Consider the following 18810-nt stretch of genomic DNA (forward strand, 5'->3'; position numbering starts at 1 on the left):
GAAAGAAAAATGTGTTAACTTACTAATGTGTTAAAGCCTTAATCCCATTATGTAAAATAACATTTAATACAGTTTAAAGTAGTGGATTAGTACAAATAGTACAAAGAGCAGTGGGTATAGAAGTAGTGCCTCCCTCAACCGTTGAAACCATTGCCCTCCACATACAACATAAACATTGCTTAGCCTATACTCTGTATAATCTTTAGCTCTTTGAGAGGTTTAGGATATCCCCCACTAAAGAGTACGATAGACAAGCTGGAAGACATTTCTGTGATTCAGGGTCGGAGCTTACGGGCATTCTTCATTGACTGAAATTCTCTAAATGAAAGGCCTGTTCCTGCCTAGTACTGAGCACTGCAGAGCAGTGTTAACCTGCTCGCATGTCTGTGACTAGATTAGCACAGTCCACACACAAAGCTACACAAAATTAGTTTAGGGGTACCAGGTGGAGCAGCTGGACCTAAAAAGGGAAAACATTAAGCTCAGATGAGTTTGTCTGAAGACCGATTTGGGCCCTTAATTAACCAAGTGACCCCTGACCTTTGGAGGAATAAGTATGGGATCAATTTGGGGATCAGGACAAAGGCAAGCACAGTCTTACCAAACACCCCAATGCTAATTCAGCTAAGAATGCTCGTAATTAGCCCCACTGCTTTCATTCCATGGCATATTTAAGGGGGAAAAAACTAGCTTTGAAATCTATGTAGGATAATTTCCTAAAGGGTTCAACATGATTTCCAGATTTAGTGAAAAGGAATTAGCATATTAAGAGAAGAACAAAGTACTGTGGATAGTGTTCAGCTCTGAAAATGACAGGATGTGTTCTTTTAGATCACACTGCATCAAAGTTATGTATTAATGAAGCGTTATGTAATTATCCATGGATAATTAGTTTACAGCTGGTCACTTTGGTCCATTTTAAAGCAGCAGTTAATTCATCCAATGCAATATTATTATACCTTTTGAGACAGATTTTATAATAGATATCATTTTTAAAAGGAAATATTAAGAATTTATGAAGCTCAGGAAATTATTTCATTTAGGTTTTCTCTCATTGATAAGATTTTCATAAGGTCACCTTCTCTGTCTCTTATAACAAGGACTTGCACAGACCCTCAGCTTCATAGGGAACCATTGTTTGTTGTACTATCTGGTACACTATTGGATGAGGAAAGACAGGTTCCTTGTTTTTCCTTGAACAAATACACACTCTAGGACAGTGGTTCCCAACCCTGGGGGTACTTGGCCTTTCCACAGAGGGTACGTGAGAAGACTCATGAGACCATAGGCTTACTGGTAAAATGCACATGAGGGGGTACTTAGGAGTACTCCGGGCAGAGCAGAATTCAGTTGGTGGCAGCGGCGTGTATTCATGGATTCCAAGGGAAGCCAGGCTTCCCCCAAAATTGACCTAAAATAAAATAATGTATCTTTCGTCTCTGTGTTTCATAATTTTCCTTCAATTCGCAAGAGGCTGAATGTATCTCACAGGAGAAAGCATCCGAGCGAGCGAAATAGCGCCCCTCCTATCTCTCTACGTGTAGGCCATCTATCTGATGCTGTCTGTTCCAAACGAGTATGACATTGTTGCTGCCCGTAGCATTGAAGGCAAGTGTTGAAGGGAAGCCAGTGAGCATTTGGCCTCCCTTGATAATTTTTTTTTATAAAACATTGTTGTTGTTGTCCTCCGGTGGCTAGCTAGCTAGTTAAAATTGGCCCTTTCCTAAATTAGCCATGGATGGAGATAGGGATTTGGACTTGTGGTTTTACTTAATTCTCCATACTGGCCAATGATTATAACGGCAATTCTGATCCAACCATTAATTCATACATTGTTGTGCCCCTGGCCTGAGAGGATGGAAGTTCAATATGTAGAAGACTGTTAACTAGCTAACGTTGCCCATGAATGGAAGTTAGGCTAGCGAGCAAGCATTTTAGCCAGGTAGCCTAGGACAACCCACTGTTTTATCCACGCACCGCTACTGGTTGGTGGTACAATAACCAAAAAAGGTTGGGAACCACTGCTCTAGGTGATGGTTTTATGGTTTCATATAGAGTTACAACTGCATGCATGTCGAACATGGATAATGCTGTGTCATTGTTCTCATCCATAGGAAAGAAAGCATCCTGGACCAAAATGAAAAAATAAAAAAATATAATGTATGCACTCACTAACTGTAAGTCGCTCTGGATAAGAGCGTCTGCTAAATGACTAAAATGTAAATGTAAATGTTTGTTTGTCGCTCCCTCTTGCTCCTCCCCATCCACCCCTCCCCAAACTGAGATGCCAGTATAATGTGTGTGAGTTCTGTTCTCTTCGAGATGTCATTGACTTTTATTGGGGTGGCCTGAGGACTCTATTGATGGCTACAGCACATGGGCTGCAGAACAGAGCCCTGTCTTGTTTTGGAAGATCTATTATTTAATGTATTTTATTCTAGTAATATCCTGTTAATCAAGTTTGATCTAAGACAAAGTTAGTAGTGTTTCTTTCGTGGAAGTTATATTATGACATCAAATAAGAACCATAAGGCAAAGAACACGTAGCACGATTTCAAATAGCTTTTAGTGTGATTTCAAATTCAGTTACCGGAGGCTTTACGTTCAATCTGTATCAAGAGTGAAATACATTTTTATCAAGCCTGCATTCTGCCATTCCCGGCAATACTAATACATGTTTTAGGTAATGTACAAATAGTGGCCAATTTTTTTAACCTGCTTCTTGGTTCACTATTTTGGGCTAATCCAGTGTTATAATCCACATTATTATTTCAATGTCTATCAATCAATCAATATATAAGTAAGAAAATGATTTATATTCATTGCTGACCTTGTTCCATTGTCTCAATGACACCCTGGTAAATAGATGTCGCTATATCAACTCAATGCAATTCATCATAACAAAAGCGGTATTTACACCCCCTTCCCTCCACTGTGGAGATATTCAACATTAGCAGAAGGAATTTGACCAGGTCAAGAAAATACTGAGGGAGATTGGCTTGAAGTATGCATTGGTATTCCCTGGTGGGAACAGATGTAGGACTGGAGTGGGAACGATGTCAGAAGGATTACCGTATGATGAAGAAACTCTGAAATGTAGAAAATGTATTGTATTCATATTGTAACTTCATGTCAGATTTGCAATAACATTTGCCTGGTCACTCACTACCTTGCAGACTGATATTACCATTAGAGGTGGTACATGCATGTATTAGTCATACTAGTACAGTAATAGGAGTGTTGAACTGCATGTGAAGAAGTAAAGAGACTCTAAATGACCTTGTTATCAGATTGTTCAGCATGTTGTTATGATCCAAGAGGATGTGTGAGTGGCACTTTCTAAGAGAATCTCAATGCTAATTAACTGCACAAATTCATTAAAACACAAGTGCACAAACGCATATACACTTGCCTAGCGGTAAGAGCATTGGCCCAATAACCGAACGGTCGCTAGTTCGAATCCCCGACAAGGTGAACAATTGGCCGATGTGCCCTTGAGCAAGGCACTTTACCCTAATTGCTCCAAGTTCGCTGTTGATAATGGCAGACCCTGGCCGTGACCCCACTCTCCGAGGGTGTCTCAGGGAGAGTTGGGATATGCAAAAAACACATTTCCAATTCACACATGCGTATAATACACACTTGTACATATGTGAAATAAACAAATATAAGCACCTACCAAATTATTTCTAGGGGTTCACAGCGAAGCTATTGTCATTCTTAGACTATTTGATTTTCCTGGTCAAATAACTCAGCATATTACGTTTTTTCTAATTTGGCACACAGAAACTAAAGGCCTTGAGAAAAGCTAAGAGATTGGTTAAGAGATGGATGAGTTATTGATAAATCAGGGAATCAGATTTTACGTGTCCATTTAAATTCTTTGCAAATCCACTTCACAATTGCTTATCAAATATATACTTTTTAGGGTCGTCAAAGACATTACCATGATGAACCCTGTTAAGTTTGGCATTGATATCTTAAAATATAAGGAAAGTAATTACAATGCTTAAAATAATCATTACAAATCTTCTTCTCATGGACTATAAATCAGATTCACTTCAAATTTGGTCTTTGGACTCATCACAGTAGTCCCTAAAGAGTTTGAGAAAATAACGTTGATGCATTTAAAGATGGCCAGTAGATGCATATTAGCACATACGCTAATAGGCTAAAATATGCTAAAAATATTGGCATGTTGCATTTATATTTTTGTTCAGTAGAAATTGATTACATTTCACCCTGTATTGTTATGGTTTCGTGTTTGACCCTAACCAAGGATGTGTGTTCTTCTAAATAGCTTGAAAAATTAACTTAAAGCATTAACTTAAAGCATGTTTTGAAAGATAACATACACTGAACAAAAATATAAACACAACATGCAACAATTTAAAATATTTTACTGAGTTACAGTTCATATAAGAAAATCAGTCAATTGAAATGCATTCATTGGGACTGGGAATACAGATATGCATCTGTTGGTCACAGATACCTTAAAAAAATAGTTATGGGTGTGGATCAGAAAATCAGTCAGTATCTGGTGTGACCACCATTTGCCTCATGTAGCGCGACACATCTCCTTCGCATAGAGTTGATCAGGCTGTTGATTGTGGCTTGTGAAATGTTGTCTCACTCCTCTTCAATGGCTGTGCGAAGTTGCTGGATATTGGCGGGAACTGGAACACGCTGTTGTTGTACATGTCGATCCAGAGCATCCCAAACATGCTCAATGGGTGACATGACTGGTGAATATGCAGGCCATGGAAGAACTGGGACATTTTCAGCTTCCAGGAATTGTGCACAGATCCTTGCGACATGGGGCAGTGCATTATCATGCTGAAACATGAGGTGATGGTGGCGGATGAATGGCACGACAATGGGCCTCAGGATCTCGTCTCTGTATCTCTGTGCATTCAAATTGCCATCGATAAAATGCAATTGTGTTCATTGTCCGTAGCTTATGCCTGCCCATACCATAACTCCACCGCCACCATGGGGCACTCTGTTCACAATGTTGACATCAGCAGACCGCTCGCCCATCTGCCCGGTACAGTTGAAACCAGGATTCATCCGTGAAGAGCACACTTCTCCAGCGTGCCAGTGGCCATCGACGGTGTCGGTTACGACGCTGAACTGCAGTCAGTTCAAGACCCTGGTGAGGACGACAAGCATACAGATGAGCTTCCCTGAGACAGTTTCTGACAGTTTGTGCAGAAATGTTTCAGTTGTACAAACCCACAGTTTCATCAGCTGTCCAGGTGGCTGGTCTCAGACGATCCCGCAGGTGAAGAAGCCGGACGTGGAGGTCCTGGTCTGGTGTCGTTACACGTGGTCTGCGGATGTGAGGCCCGTTGGACTTATTGCCAAATTCTCTAAAATGACGTTGGATTCGGCTTATGGTAGAGAAATTAACATTCCATTTTCTGGCATCATCTCTGGTGGACATTCCTGCAGTCAGCATGCCAATTGCACCATCCCTCAAAAGTTGAGACATCTGTAGCATTGTGTTGTGTGACAAAACTGCACATTTTAGAGCGGCCTTTTATTGTCCCCAGCACAAGGTGCACCTGATGATCATGCTGTTTAATCAGCTTCTTGATATGCCACACCTGTGTCAGGTGGATGGATTATCTTGGCAAAGGAGAAATACTCACTAACAGGGATATAAACACATTTGTGCACAAAATTGAAGAGAAATAAGCTTTTTGTACTTATGGAAAATTTCAGGGCTATTTCATCTCATGAAACATGGGACCAACACTTTACATGTTGCGTTTATATTTTTGTTCAGTATAGTTACAGACTTGCACATTTGGTGGTAAGACAGACAGACTGTCTTTGTCTAGACTAGAGCGTGGCCAGGCTTGCTACAGTCAATTTCCACACATGGTAGATAAACACATGTTTAGCAGCACAACAGATTGTAAACTCTGAATTAGATTTGTCTTAAGAACATATCTTTGTTTTCATTGCTGGTTTATTATTGTTTATTTATCGGTTGGTCATCTTTGCCATTGTTGGAACCCTTGAATGTATTGAGTGAACTGTCAAAGGATATCTGTTGGTAGCAACTTCATGTTAGAGAAATTGTTACAGGTCGCTGTAGGCTCATGTTTAGAAACTGTGACATCTTATCATGTAAGTAGCACGCCAGGCTCCTGTGAATGAAGTAGACCTTTCTTTGAGCTTTATTTTATTACAAATATTTTTTATTTAAGTATTTTAATTTATTTAGACAAAAAATGAATATATTATGTAGCCTGTAGTTTCCATTAAAAGTTTTAGCTCAATGATCTGATCATCCAAAGACGGAGATAGCAGAGGAACCAGCCAGTCAATGTGCGGCGGTAGCCATGCATGGTGTTAAAGAAGAGATGAGTTATCTGGCCCCGGGCAAGTGTGAGTAGACACGGTGGACTGGCCTGGCTGTAGAAAGGGCCTCTTTGTAAGACTCCCATTCTGACGTCAAACAAGCAACATAAAGGCATACATTAATATTTTACATAAAACAACACAAACTTAAAAAGGTTCATTGTATCTTACTCAGATTTGTTAACGTGTAGCTAATGACTTTTTCTCCACCTTTTATAAGCTGAGCTGAAAGTGTTCCTCCCCATATTATCAGTATCGGAATTGGAGCATCACAGGCACAGTCTCTCTGGTCCTGCTACATAGTCAAAGGGAATATAATTATATAAGTTTTAGCATCTCATTTTTGAGTTGGAATATAAATTGTGCAATATGTTGGAGATGCTTGAATACCATAATTATCAGGTAGGCGCAATAATATGCTTATTGAAATGTATTTTCTTTTGGGACAGGTTATATTAAAAGCACTGGAGATATGTCCCTTCTGCCCATTTTTGTGGCTTTAAGTTCTAGGGTTTAAAAGGTTACAGTAGTGTGAAATGTTATTCATGTGTTTATAACTGTAACGATCCCGGCAGTCTGAGTCGGGTCCTGTCTGTGGACTAGTTTTTCTGCTCGGGATCTCCAGTTTCCCGAGGGTTCTGGAACGCTCCGGGGAGCTCTCTTGATTTCCGCACCTGCATCCCATCAGCAATCTGCACACCTGGTCCTGATCATCACCCTTCTTAGGCTCTGGCCTAACATCCATTCCCTGCCGGATCGTTAGCCATGAACATCACTCGTCCGGAACCTTCATCCAACCTCTGCCTGGTGGTCGGCGGCTGCCGAGCCATGATGGGATCAACCACTGCACCCCCAACAACTAATCAACGCCGCCCGCTCTGTTCCCTGGATTATTCAGCATCACTCTTGAATTTGTAAATAAACACTCACCTTCGTTTCAACTTACCTTGTCCTGGTCTGCTTCTGGGTTCTGGCTTTGTAACTCGTGACAGAACGATCCGGCCAGTAATGAACCCAGCGGACCTGGACTCTGTTCGCCATGCCATTACCCATCAGGAGAAGATGTTGGGCCATCATAGCACGGAGCTACAGGAGATCGCGTTGGCAGTTCGGAACCTCTCTACCGGTCTGACGGAGGTCCAGAACCAGCGCAAGTTTCCGGTGGAGGATCCACTACCGGGTTCACCCATCTCGCCTGCCGCGTCTGGAGCGGTGTCCTTCCGTGAGCCTAAGGTTCCGACGCCGGATAAATATGAGGGGGAGCTGGGAAGATGCCGTTCCTTCCTTATGCAGTGTGGATTAGTGTTCGATCTACAGCCCTACTCTTATGCCACAGACAAGGCTAGGATAGCCTTTGTGATTGAGTTGCTGCGTGGTCGAGCGCTGGAGTGGGCTTCAGCCGTTTGGGAACGACAAGACCCCTGCATGGCTTCATACCAGGGGTTCACGGCCGAGATGAGGAAGCTCTTCGACCATTCCGTCCGAGGGAGGGACGCAGCTAGGCGCCTGTTTTCGCTTCACCAAGGAACTCGCAGCGTGGCCGACTTCGTGATCGAGTTCAAGACGTTGGCTGTGGAGAGTGGGTGGAATGAGGAGTCTCTGCAAGCGGCCTTTTACCAGGGTCTGTCGGAGCAGCTCAAGGATGAGTTGATCTCCTATCCGGAGCCTAGTGACCTGGACAGCTTGGTAGCCTTGTCTATTCGGGTGGATAATCGAGTCCGAGAGCGAAGGAGGGAGAAGCAATGGGGTCCGTCCAATCGATCAGCTTCTCAGTTCCCAGTCGGGTCGGGTGGTGGACCAGAACACGTCGATCATTCTCCACCACAAAGGATTAGTGGAGAGGTTCTCTCTCCCGATTCTGAACCCATGCAAGTGGGGCGGCACGGGTTAACCAAGGAGGAGCGTCAACATAGACGTAGGACCAACTGCTGCCTCTACTGTGGTAGCTCGGGACATTACATCTCCACTTGTTCCCGGCGGTCGTCAAACTGCCCGGCTCGCTAAAGTTGGGAGGACTTTTAGCGAGCCAGTTTCAACCTCTCAGTACCTCTGTCAGACCCCGTTTCCCGGCTACCCTTGTGAACAGGAATCAGAGCTTAGCGATTAACGCGTTTATCGATTCAGGTGCCGATGGAAGCTTTCTTGATGCCGAGTTGGTGGAACAGCTGGGGCTTTCCAAGGAGCAATTGCCGGAAGCCATTGAAGCGACCACTCTGAACGGCAGTAGTCTGGCACGTATCACGATGAGGACTGAACCGGTTAAGATGCTGTTGTCGGGGAATCATTCGGAGATGATTTCATTCTTCATTCTGCCGTCTTCCCATGTTCCTCTGGTCCTTGGATACCCCTGGCTGAAGGAACACAATCCCACGTTCGATTGGGTGACGGGCAAGGTAACGAGTTGGAGCCTTGATTGTCATGCTAACTGTCTCAAGACTGCCTGTCCCCATTCGGTTCCCAGTCAGGTGATTGAGGCTAAACCCCCAGATTTGTCCCTGGTTCCCGAGACATATCACGATTTGGGGGAAGTGTTCAGTAAGCAGAAGGCTCTGTCACTCCCTCCCCACCGACCATATGTTTGTGCCTGAGTCGGTTCGTCCTGCGGTCCTCAAATGGTCCCACGCCAGCAAGATGGCTTGTCACCCTGGCGTGGCTCGGACGATGGCGTTTCTTCGCAGACGTTTTTGGTGGCCTGCCATGGCCGAGGATACTCGGGGTTATGTTGCTGCCTGTCCAGTGTGTGCGCAGAATAAGAGTACCAATCGGCCCAGCTCTGGACTACTTCACCCCCTTCCTATTCCCCGGCGACCATGGTCGCATCTGGCCCTGGACTTTGTCACTGGGTTGCCCGCTTCTGAGGGGAACACGGTCGTTCTGACTATCGTGGACAGATTCAGCAAGTTCGCCCACTTTGTGCCAATTGCCAAGCTTCCCTCTGCCTCGGAGACGTCCGAGATCCTGGTTAGGGAGGTTTTCAGGGTCCACGGGTTGCCCAGTGATATCGTTTCCGACCGTGGGCCTCAGTTTACCTCTGCTGTCTGGAAGTCCTTCTGTTTGGCCATTGGAGCTACAGTCAGTCTCACATCTGGTTTTCACCCCAATCTAATGGTCAGGCGGAGAGAGCCAACCAGAAGATGGAATCCACGCTACGCTGCCTGGCCTCTTCCAACCCCACCTCCTGGGTCTCTCAGTTGCCTTGGGTTGAGTATGCCCACAATACTCTCCCTACATCTGCCACTGGGATGTCTCCCTTCCAGTGCCTGTATGGCTACCAACCTCCCTTGTTCCCTTCTCAGGAGAAGGAGCTCTCAGTGCCTTCTGTTCAGGCCCATATTCGTCGTTGCCACCGGACCTGGCATCGGGCCAGAAAGGCACTCCTTAGAGTTTCGGACCGGTATCAGCTCCAGGCGAATCGTCGCCGGATCCCCGCTCCCACCTACACCATCGGAGATAGGGTCTGGTTGGCCACACGGGATCTTCCTTTACGGACTGAGTCTAGGAAGTTGTTACCGAAGTTCATTGGTCCGTTTGTGGTGGAGAAGGTGATCAATCCGGTGGCAGTTCGACTCAAACTCCCGAGGACGCTCAGAGTCCATCCCACCTTTCATGTCTCCTGCCTCAAGCCTGTTTTCCTCAGTCCTCTGTTGCCTCCTCCGCCTCCTCCTCCTCCTCCTCGGATGATCGGAGGTGGTCCTGCCTACACGGTGCGACGCATCATGGATTCCAGACGGCGGGGCCGGGGTTTCCAGTATCTCGTGGACTGGGAGGGGTATGGTCCTGAAGAGAGGAGTTGGATTCCGCGGCGACAGATCCTAGATGCTGACCTCATCCGTGACTTCTACCGCCTCCATCCTGGCGCTCCGGGAGTCCGCCCGGTGGCGTTCGTCGGAGGGGGGTACTGTAACGATCCCGGCAGTCTGAGTCGGGTCCTGTCTGTGGACTAGTTTTTCTGCTCGGGATCTCCAGTTTCCCGAGGGTTCTGGAACGCTCCGGGGAGCTCTCTTGATTTCCGCACCTGCATCCCATCAGCAATCTGCACACCTGGTCCTGATCATCACCCTTCTTAGGCTCTGGCCTAACATCCATTCCCTGCCGGATCGTTAGCCATGAACATCACTCGTCCGGAACCTTCATCCAACCTCTGCCTGGTGGTCGGCGGCTGCCGAGCCATGATGGGATCAACCACTGCACCCCCAACAACTAATCAACGCCGCCCGCTCTGTTCCCTGGATTATTCAGCATCACTCTTGAATTTGTAAATAAACACTCATCTTCGTTTCAACTTACCTTGTCCTGGTCTGCTTCTGGGTTCTGGCTTTGTAACTCGTGACAATAACAAGGGATATTTTTTAAGCAATAGAGAGGATGCAATTGTGCAGATCCAAATTGTACAGCGGAAATATGAATAAAATAAATGTCTGATCACTATTTGTTGATCAATAAAGGGATCTTCATAGTGATACTTTATACAATTTCAACCCATAGTTGACTTCCCCTGGTCAAGTCAATTACAGGATCACTAGTTGAGCTGACATTTATTTTCATATTTTATTCAGTAACCCAGGTCCAGTGGCTTTGTCAAAGGAGAAGACACTGTCACTCGACTCCTTTTATTTGAACTAATTGCTCTGCCTTTTGGTTTCTTTACATATTTTACTAATGCTATTTCTTTATGATTGTTATTATCACTGAATGGAAAAACATGTTCAAGGCTGTTTATTATTAATCAATGAGATATAATATTGAAGGCTCCTTTCTTGAATGCACAGCACAACTGAAACATGACCCACAATCATTAACCCATCATATCAGAGTTTAAGGATTCTGCCTCTCCCTCTCCTCTCTTTACTCTCCTTTCCTCCTCTCTCCCTCTTCCAGGTGCAGACTCACCTGGAGAACCCCACCAAGTACCACATCCAGCAGGCCCAGCAGCAGCAGGTGAAGCGCTACCTGGGCAAGATTGGCTCCCTGCCCTGCCCTAACCAGCCCGCTGACCACGGGGGCATGCCTCCGGGGCCGGGCAACAGTGCCCCCAACAGCCCCATGGCCTTACTCACCCTCAACGTCAACTGCGAGAAAGAGGTAAAGCTTCTCTCGCAGACCTGGCTGCAACATGGCCATAGACACCAAGCTACAATGCAGTGTGTGTAAATTCTGTGTGCTTTTCATTCCATGATCTCTGCCAATTTTCCATTACTTCTGCTTCATAGCAATGTGTATTCAAGTAATGAATGGTAGTAACACCATGAATGGTAGTAACACCATGCATATTCATTGAGCAGGAAATGTGATCGTCTGTTGAGGAGCCCTTTACACTCGTACCCGTATACGGGTTGAAAATGGCAGATTTGGACACTGATAAGCACCTCAATTGGAACACAGTGTACAGTAACATGCTATACATGATGTCAGAGCTCAGGTTCTCCACTTCACAGCTCTGTATGGGTTTTGACTGACAGCCGTTCTGAACTTGAGCACAGCATATGACAAGAAGTTGCCCCCATCCCTTCCGCTAACTGGGCAACTTTGATCATTTTTTTGTTGTCTGAGTGAGGGAAATGCTGTAAATTAAGAGGACTGTGTATTATGAAAGATGAGACGTTGAGGATTATAATAAATACCGCTTTGATGTCATACAATCAAGCCAAACACCAAATGGGCAATTCACATTTCCATATCATAAAACCATGTAATATACAGTGTCAACGTTTATGATCACTATGTTTGATGTACAGTTACAAGATGACATGGCGTTATACCCTGGGTTGTCCTGAACAGAATGAGCCTGTTGTATTGTAAAGAAGATTTGCCACGGACCACGCATCTGAATGCACTCATGACTCAATTCTATTCACACCAAAATGATGATCTGCATCTCTGAATTGCCTTGTGAAAGCCTAACGCTGTAAGATCGTATTTTATACGATTTATAATGGACATTTTTTGGATTGCGTAAACAACAACAGTAAAGGTGGGAATGAAAGGCTGTGTTCCAACAAAACAACTACAAGTGTGCTTGCTCTAGTTCCTCACCGGCACAGCTAGGAGAGCTCCAAAAAGCACCTTATAGTTGAAGAATCTTTGTTGAGTCATTAAAGTGCATTGAAATGACTTAGAAACAGTGCAACCTTTGGAGAAAAAAAAGTGTAATCTCGAATTTAACTACTTTTTTTTTTATTCTAGATGGATGATGTCATTGATGACATAATTAGTCTGGAATCTAGTTATAACGATGATATCCTTGGATTAATGGACCCAGGGCTTCAGATGGCCAATACGGTATGATTGTCTTCATTTACGTACCTGTTCATAGAAAACCCAGATAGCCTTTTCATAGTAGATGGGTCTACAAAGACAGCAGTGTTTGCATACAGATCATGGTGTAAACAAAAACAATGTAAGGGTTACCTACTCATGTTTAAGCACCACCTGTGCCTGGTCTATTTGACATGCTAATGTTAATAATGTCTATGGTTATCTTGTCTCATCAGATCGCTGTCAACACTAACCTCTTGGAGCTGTATGGTAACCAGGGAATGCCCCCTCCAGGCCTGGCCATCAACTCCTGCCCTGCCAACTTGCCCAACATCAAAAGGGAATACTCAGGTGAGCAAAACCCCATGGCATGAAAAACATCCAGATTCAAACATGGTGTTACAAATTACTCTCGAGGCCTTTGTGATTTGAGAAATATGCTAAAAGGGTCAGAAAAATGTCTATGCATGTGCTTTGCATGAATATTGTTTTTGATTATTGTAAACTTGGGTATTTTGTAATTCAGAATAAGGAGAAATACGTTGAACATTTTATGTGCCAAATAGTTTCCCAATCTCCGGCCATCATGCACATGCTGGACAAGTCAGAATCATGTGGCAAGTTTGAGAACTATCAGAGGCCTGAAGGGTTTCCTGTAGGTACGTCTGCGTATTAATATTCATATTTACGTTAGCTAACTCATTTGAGTTAGGTTACAGTGGTGCACTTTGCTAAGCCTATAATGTGCTCAGCACAGTTTCATTTATTTTCTTCCAGACTGACTAAATGTTTCTGGCATAACTATTTTGTTGTGTGTCAACATCAATGTTTTGCCATTAGTTTTGATGAGTCATTAACGCTAACTGCTTTGTTTCAGAAGCAGAGGTCAGGGCAATGGCAAAGGAAAGACAGAAGAAGGATAACCATAATTTGAGTGAGTTTTGTTATACTGTAGTTATCAGCTATCTAGTAATATGATGTAGGTTATTTACATATACTCTGTAATATCACATTCCATAACATAAGTTTAATGCTGTGACATTAGCTGTTCATTATAAAATGTTGCATGATTCATTGTTTCTAGTTGTTCTCTTGTTGTCCCTATTTGCTGTAGTTGAGAGAAGACGGAGGTTTAACATCAACGACCGGATCAAAGAATTGGGGACCATGATTCCAAAATCAAGTGATCCGTATGTTGCCTAAACATTGACATCGATTTGAAGTCTTTCTATCAGATATACAGTATACCATGGCTCAGACAGTTTATTGACCCTAGGCTAGACAGGACAATAATTATACATCAATGCCTCAGTCTATTCCCAGTGCATCCATACCCTTGAGAATTTTGTGAGTTAGAACGTTGTCAGCTGACTCTAGAATGCAAAGTTCAGTCTGATAAAATCTTGCTGGCCTGCCGTGCCCCTCTCTGGTCCTCAGGGATATGCGTTGGAACAAAGGCACCATTCTCAAGGCGTCGGTGGACTACATCAGGAAGCTACAGCGGGAGCAGCAGGGGGCCAAGGAGCTGGAGAACAGGCAGAAAAAGCTGGAGCACGTCAATAGACACCTAATGCTGCGGATACAGGTACAGCACTGTAGGCCGTGGCTGACTGGGAGAGATGGGAAACGACTAGCTATGCCTAGAGCTGTTGCATTGACTGTATTACCACCACGCCGGCTGTCAAGGCATATTTTTTTTTTGGGTGCATTACGGCCACAAAGGGGATGCCACCGTGAAATTCGAGGCATCATCAAGTGCTTGTCAAATTGTGAATGAGAGACTATTGGAGTGTGTACAGCCTGTGCAAAAAACAAAGCAGAGCTCATACGTTTTTAAGCGACTTTAAAAAAATCATCATTAGTCTCATCATGCAGCCTTACAATGTATTAAAAATCAAAACATATAGCCCAACGTTTGTAGAACAACTAAAGTTACATTAATAACTCTAAATTACGCATATAGGAGTACCTATTTCTTTGTTAACCGCTCAACACAGAATAGCCGCATGTGCGCACTCCCTCAAATTATTCAGCTTTGTTCAATTGTATTCTTCATACTATAAAATAATGCCACGGAATTATAAGCGAATCTTGTCTGCTAAATGAACTAGTGTAGCCCACAGCCATTTGGCATAGCCACATCAGGACCTAACATAAGGACAACTCAAGAGTATGCTATTATTTTATTCTGAAATAGACTACATTTTCTTCATATCATGCTTCTTTAGACCTGTCTAAAATAAATAATGGATTTATTGTGAAGGTGTAGGCTATATTACATGGATTTATTAGACTTTTTTAAATGGCTTGTAGGCTATGTGTGGAAGCCAGGAGATGCTAAATGTGGTTATGTTAATTAACGGTCAATTGCAGTGAGACTGACAGTTATTTGCTTGACAATCACCGGCTGACAAAATTTTGTGACCGCCACAGCCCTAGCTATGCCTTCAAAAGGTCACATACTGTATTAGCCAATAAAAGTAGGATTGAATCTAGATGAGCGCTTCTATCCTCTGGATGGTATCAGTTATGCAGCTTACAGACAGACAATGTTGATAACTCTCTCTTTCCTTTTGTTTCTTTCTATCTTCCTGCCTTGATGGGGTTCAGGAGTTGGAGATGCAGGCTCGTGCCCATGGTCTGACCACAGTCTCGTCTGCCCTCTGCTCAGCGGAGCTCTCAGCCCGAGGCATCAAGCAGGAGCCAGCCCTGGGAGACTTCCACCAGGATCTGTACCCTGTCGACCCCCAGCACCAACACCACCCAGCCTGCACTCCAGACCAGGTTCAGTCCACCACCTTGGAGCTCAATGATGAAGCTTCTCCCTACACCGAGGGCCACAGCGGCATCTCAGGCGACCTCCGGATGGACGACACCTTGTCCCCGGTGGGACGGGGAGACCCGCTGCTCTCCTCTGTCTCGCCTGGGGCCTCTAAGGACAGCAGCTGCTCAGGCAGCATAAGCATGGAAGAGAACGACCATGGCTGTTAGCACTCACTGCTGCCACTCCCCCCACCTGCAGCTTTATCTCCATCCCTCCACCCTGTCCTATGGTGTTGTGCTGAGGCCTCCTCAGACGACTCCCGTCAGGAGCTAACTTCAGCCAGCTGCTGGTTGGTTTGTTTGTTGGTTGGTTGTTTTCAGGTGTTGACACATATTTAATTTTTCAGCCCTATATTTTGTTTTGTTTATTTTATGGTATCATTGGGTTCTGAAAGCGTTCAAACTGAATTTAGTTCAGTTTCTCTTATGTATTGATTTTAAATACATTTTTATAGTTCATTTTAATCGATCATGGTCTGATTTTATAATAGTTTGATGACAATGAGTCAGGGAGCGAATCTGACATACCTGTGTATAGTCATCATGGTACTGTATAGGACAGGCTTATAATAGTTATAAAGCTGTGATTGATGAGCTTATTGCTTTTAAATCTTAAACAATGTAATTCCCTCGGAATGAAAGCAAAAAATTGTGGTTAAATATATTTTTGGTGTGATACACACTACTTGCTTTTTAACAAGTCTGTTCAGAGCAATTTGACAGAAGCGATAATAAATTATTTTAATTACTTTTGTGCTTTACCATCTTAGATTGAACTTGAATGTGACAATGCCTTAGTCAGAAGATTTTTAAAAATTTCACATATAGTACAGAATGTAGTCAGTCTACCAATGTTGTCAGAAATGCAACAGTGATTTCAATACAAGCATATTTTGCTTTATGAAGATATTTATGATAATATGATTGAAATGTATTGCAATAAATACTCACTAAGGGCTGGATTCAAAACGTATCGTTGAAGGATCACGGATGTTAAAATGTAAAGGTAATTTCCGATTGAGCCAACATATGCAGCGTTTAACATGGGAACATTGCCTTTAAATTTCAATCAAGCTATAACACGGATCTTCCGCGATACGGATTGAGCCCTAAGAAGTGTATTTTAGAGGAAGAAAAATACATTTTGTTTTTAACTTGTCCATTTCCTAAATTATTATTGTTTTGTTGTACCCTTGTTAGGATTTGCCTGTCCAACATCCATTTTGAGATATTCAGGATCTTTTTTTAAATTATGTGAATGTTTATATTGTGAAGGAATATAAGGACACTGCTGTGGGATTTTAAAAAAAGCATGACACACTCAAAACACTGGAATGACATCCATAAATTGAAAATGGTTAGGTTGGTAACCATTAAAAAATAATATGTACTAACAATATTATATTTAGTTTTTTTTAAATGCATACAATTTATTGTATGATTGATTGTAGTTATAACTATAAGCTGTACTTTTAATGTATATTTCTACTATTCAACAACTTAGCAAAGTACTCAAATATGCCTTTGATAATAACTATCTACTGTACATTACACCACTGTATTGAGAGCATGCTTACAGTGCATCCTCAAGTCTGTGGAACTATGCAATGATCACAGTTGTAGCTCAGTATTGTCTGTTTTACCCAGAAGACATTAGACACATCATCTATTATGATTAGTAAGAAGCGGATGGCAGAATGATTTACATTGAAGTGAAGTGCCTTACAGTTGGTTTTTTATTTTACACAGACCTATGAGGACAACTATACATTTTACATTATAGTCATTTAGCAGACGCTCTTATCCAGAGCGACTTACAGTTAGTGAGTGCATACATTTTCATACTGGCCCCCCGTGGGAATCGAACCCACAACCCTGGCGTTGCAAACGCCATGCTCTACAAACTGAGCTACACGGGACTATACACTGGTATGTTGTTGTTGTTTCTGGTGTTTGGTGCTTCATGTATGAAGTGTTGAGCTGCAAGGTCCCCAAGGGAAGCAGTAGGAAAGGGCCTTTTGTCAGACCGAGTAGAAGACCGTGTTATGGGCCTCCCATGACCAGATGGTCTCTAACACTGGACTGTAACAATGTCTCCCCATCCGTTTTGTTTGGGATGTTTTTAATGCTAGATTATTTTTTTTTATGCTCGATTATTTTTTTTAAATATCACAATTCAACTCAGAGGGCAATAATCAAAATGTTGTTTTACTGAATTCTCTGCTTCTTTTTTAAGACCAATAATTTTTCTGAATGTAATGTACCTCAGTGTTGACTGCCAAAATGTGTTTCCAAAGTCAAAGTGAAGTCTAAAATATGCAAAGAAGGAATTAACTTTGTTGTTTTCTTGACAGCTTAGCTGATGTAGCTTCATGTACGGATGTTTCTTCCTTATTTATAGAACGATAACTTAAGAAGAATGGCAATCAGGAAGCAGGTAAAGCTAAGCATAAAGTAGCCCATGCACTTAAAGGGGCATTCTCTGCAGTAACAATCCACTGCAGAATGGCCCTCGTGGTCAAACTGAACCCAGGTCTGTCTGGTGATATTTACATTTTTGTCATTTAGCAGATGCTCTTATCCAGAGCGACTTAGTCAGTACATACATTTTCATACTAGACACAGGCCTGTCATTCACTCACTGCCCTTTGACTGAACCCAGGTCAGCATATCATTGAATGCATATAACTAACATTTCCATTAAAAGCAATGGTGACAGTTGATTGAAGCTTATTATTTGTAAATACACATTGTAATTTTGATTGGGTCCACTACCATGGAACAGTTTGGGTATACCACTAACATTTCAAAGAGCCATGTTTGTTCACACATTGAACACACCTGTCAGCTCTACTCATTATATTTATCTGCTGAGATTGCCACTGTAATCTGATAATGATACATACACTGGTTAGGGATGGATCAGTGATGTCAAACTCAAGCTCATTAATTAGAACTGAGTGTGAAAACTATCTAGTGACAAACATTAAAGTCAATTAAATATTGTTACCTGTCTTTATATGTTTTCTTTCTATTTAAGTATTTCACTAATTGTCTGTAAACACGATTGATGGGGAAATAATACTGTATACAATGAGGTTAATGAGAATACAGTATATAATGTTCAAAGACACTCCAATATAATTAATATATACAGTGCCTTCAGAAAATATTCACACCCCTTGACTTTTTCCACATTTTGTTGTGTTACAAAGTAGGATTAAAATTGATTGAATTGTCATTTTTTGTCAACGATCTACACACAATACTCTGTCAAAGTGGACATTTTTCTTTTTTCATTTGTAAAAAAATCCATGGAAATAAAACATTAAGTGTAAAATAGTGTTAAAAAGACATTTG

The 18810-nt window shown here is 42.7% G+C and overlaps 1 protein-coding gene across 3 annotated transcripts in view; it reads left to right on the forward strand.

The window, feature by feature from the left end:
* LOC121545632 (microphthalmia-associated transcription factor) overlaps positions 1-17288 on the forward strand; it is a 36687-nt gene extending 19399 nt beyond the window's left edge. The window contains exons 3-10 of one of the 3 annotated variants that reach the window (XM_041856343.2): positions 11251-11454; positions 12556-12651; positions 12864-12978; positions 13194-13286; positions 13505-13561; positions 13742-13817; positions 14065-14212; positions 15238-17288. In XM_041856343.2, coding sequence (XP_041712277.1) covers positions 11251-11454; positions 12556-12651; positions 12864-12978; positions 13194-13286; positions 13505-13561; positions 13742-13817; positions 14065-14212; positions 15238-15618 — 1170 coding nt within the window. In that variant the 3' untranslated portion in view covers positions 15619-17288. The remainder of the gene's footprint in view (positions 1-11250; positions 11455-12555; positions 12652-12863; positions 12979-13193; positions 13287-13504; positions 13562-13741; positions 13818-14064; positions 14213-15237) is intronic. The other 2 variants (XM_041856344.2, XM_041856345.2) reach the window with 2 other exon arrangements.
* The last annotated feature ends 1522 nt before the right edge of the window (positions 17289-18810 follow it).

The sequence above is a fragment of the Coregonus clupeaformis genome, chromosome 30 (genome assembly GCF_020615455.1).
Source record: "Coregonus clupeaformis isolate EN_2021a chromosome 30, ASM2061545v1, whole genome shotgun sequence".
NCBI lineage: Eukaryota > Metazoa > Chordata > Actinopteri > Salmoniformes > Salmonidae > Coregonus > Coregonus clupeaformis.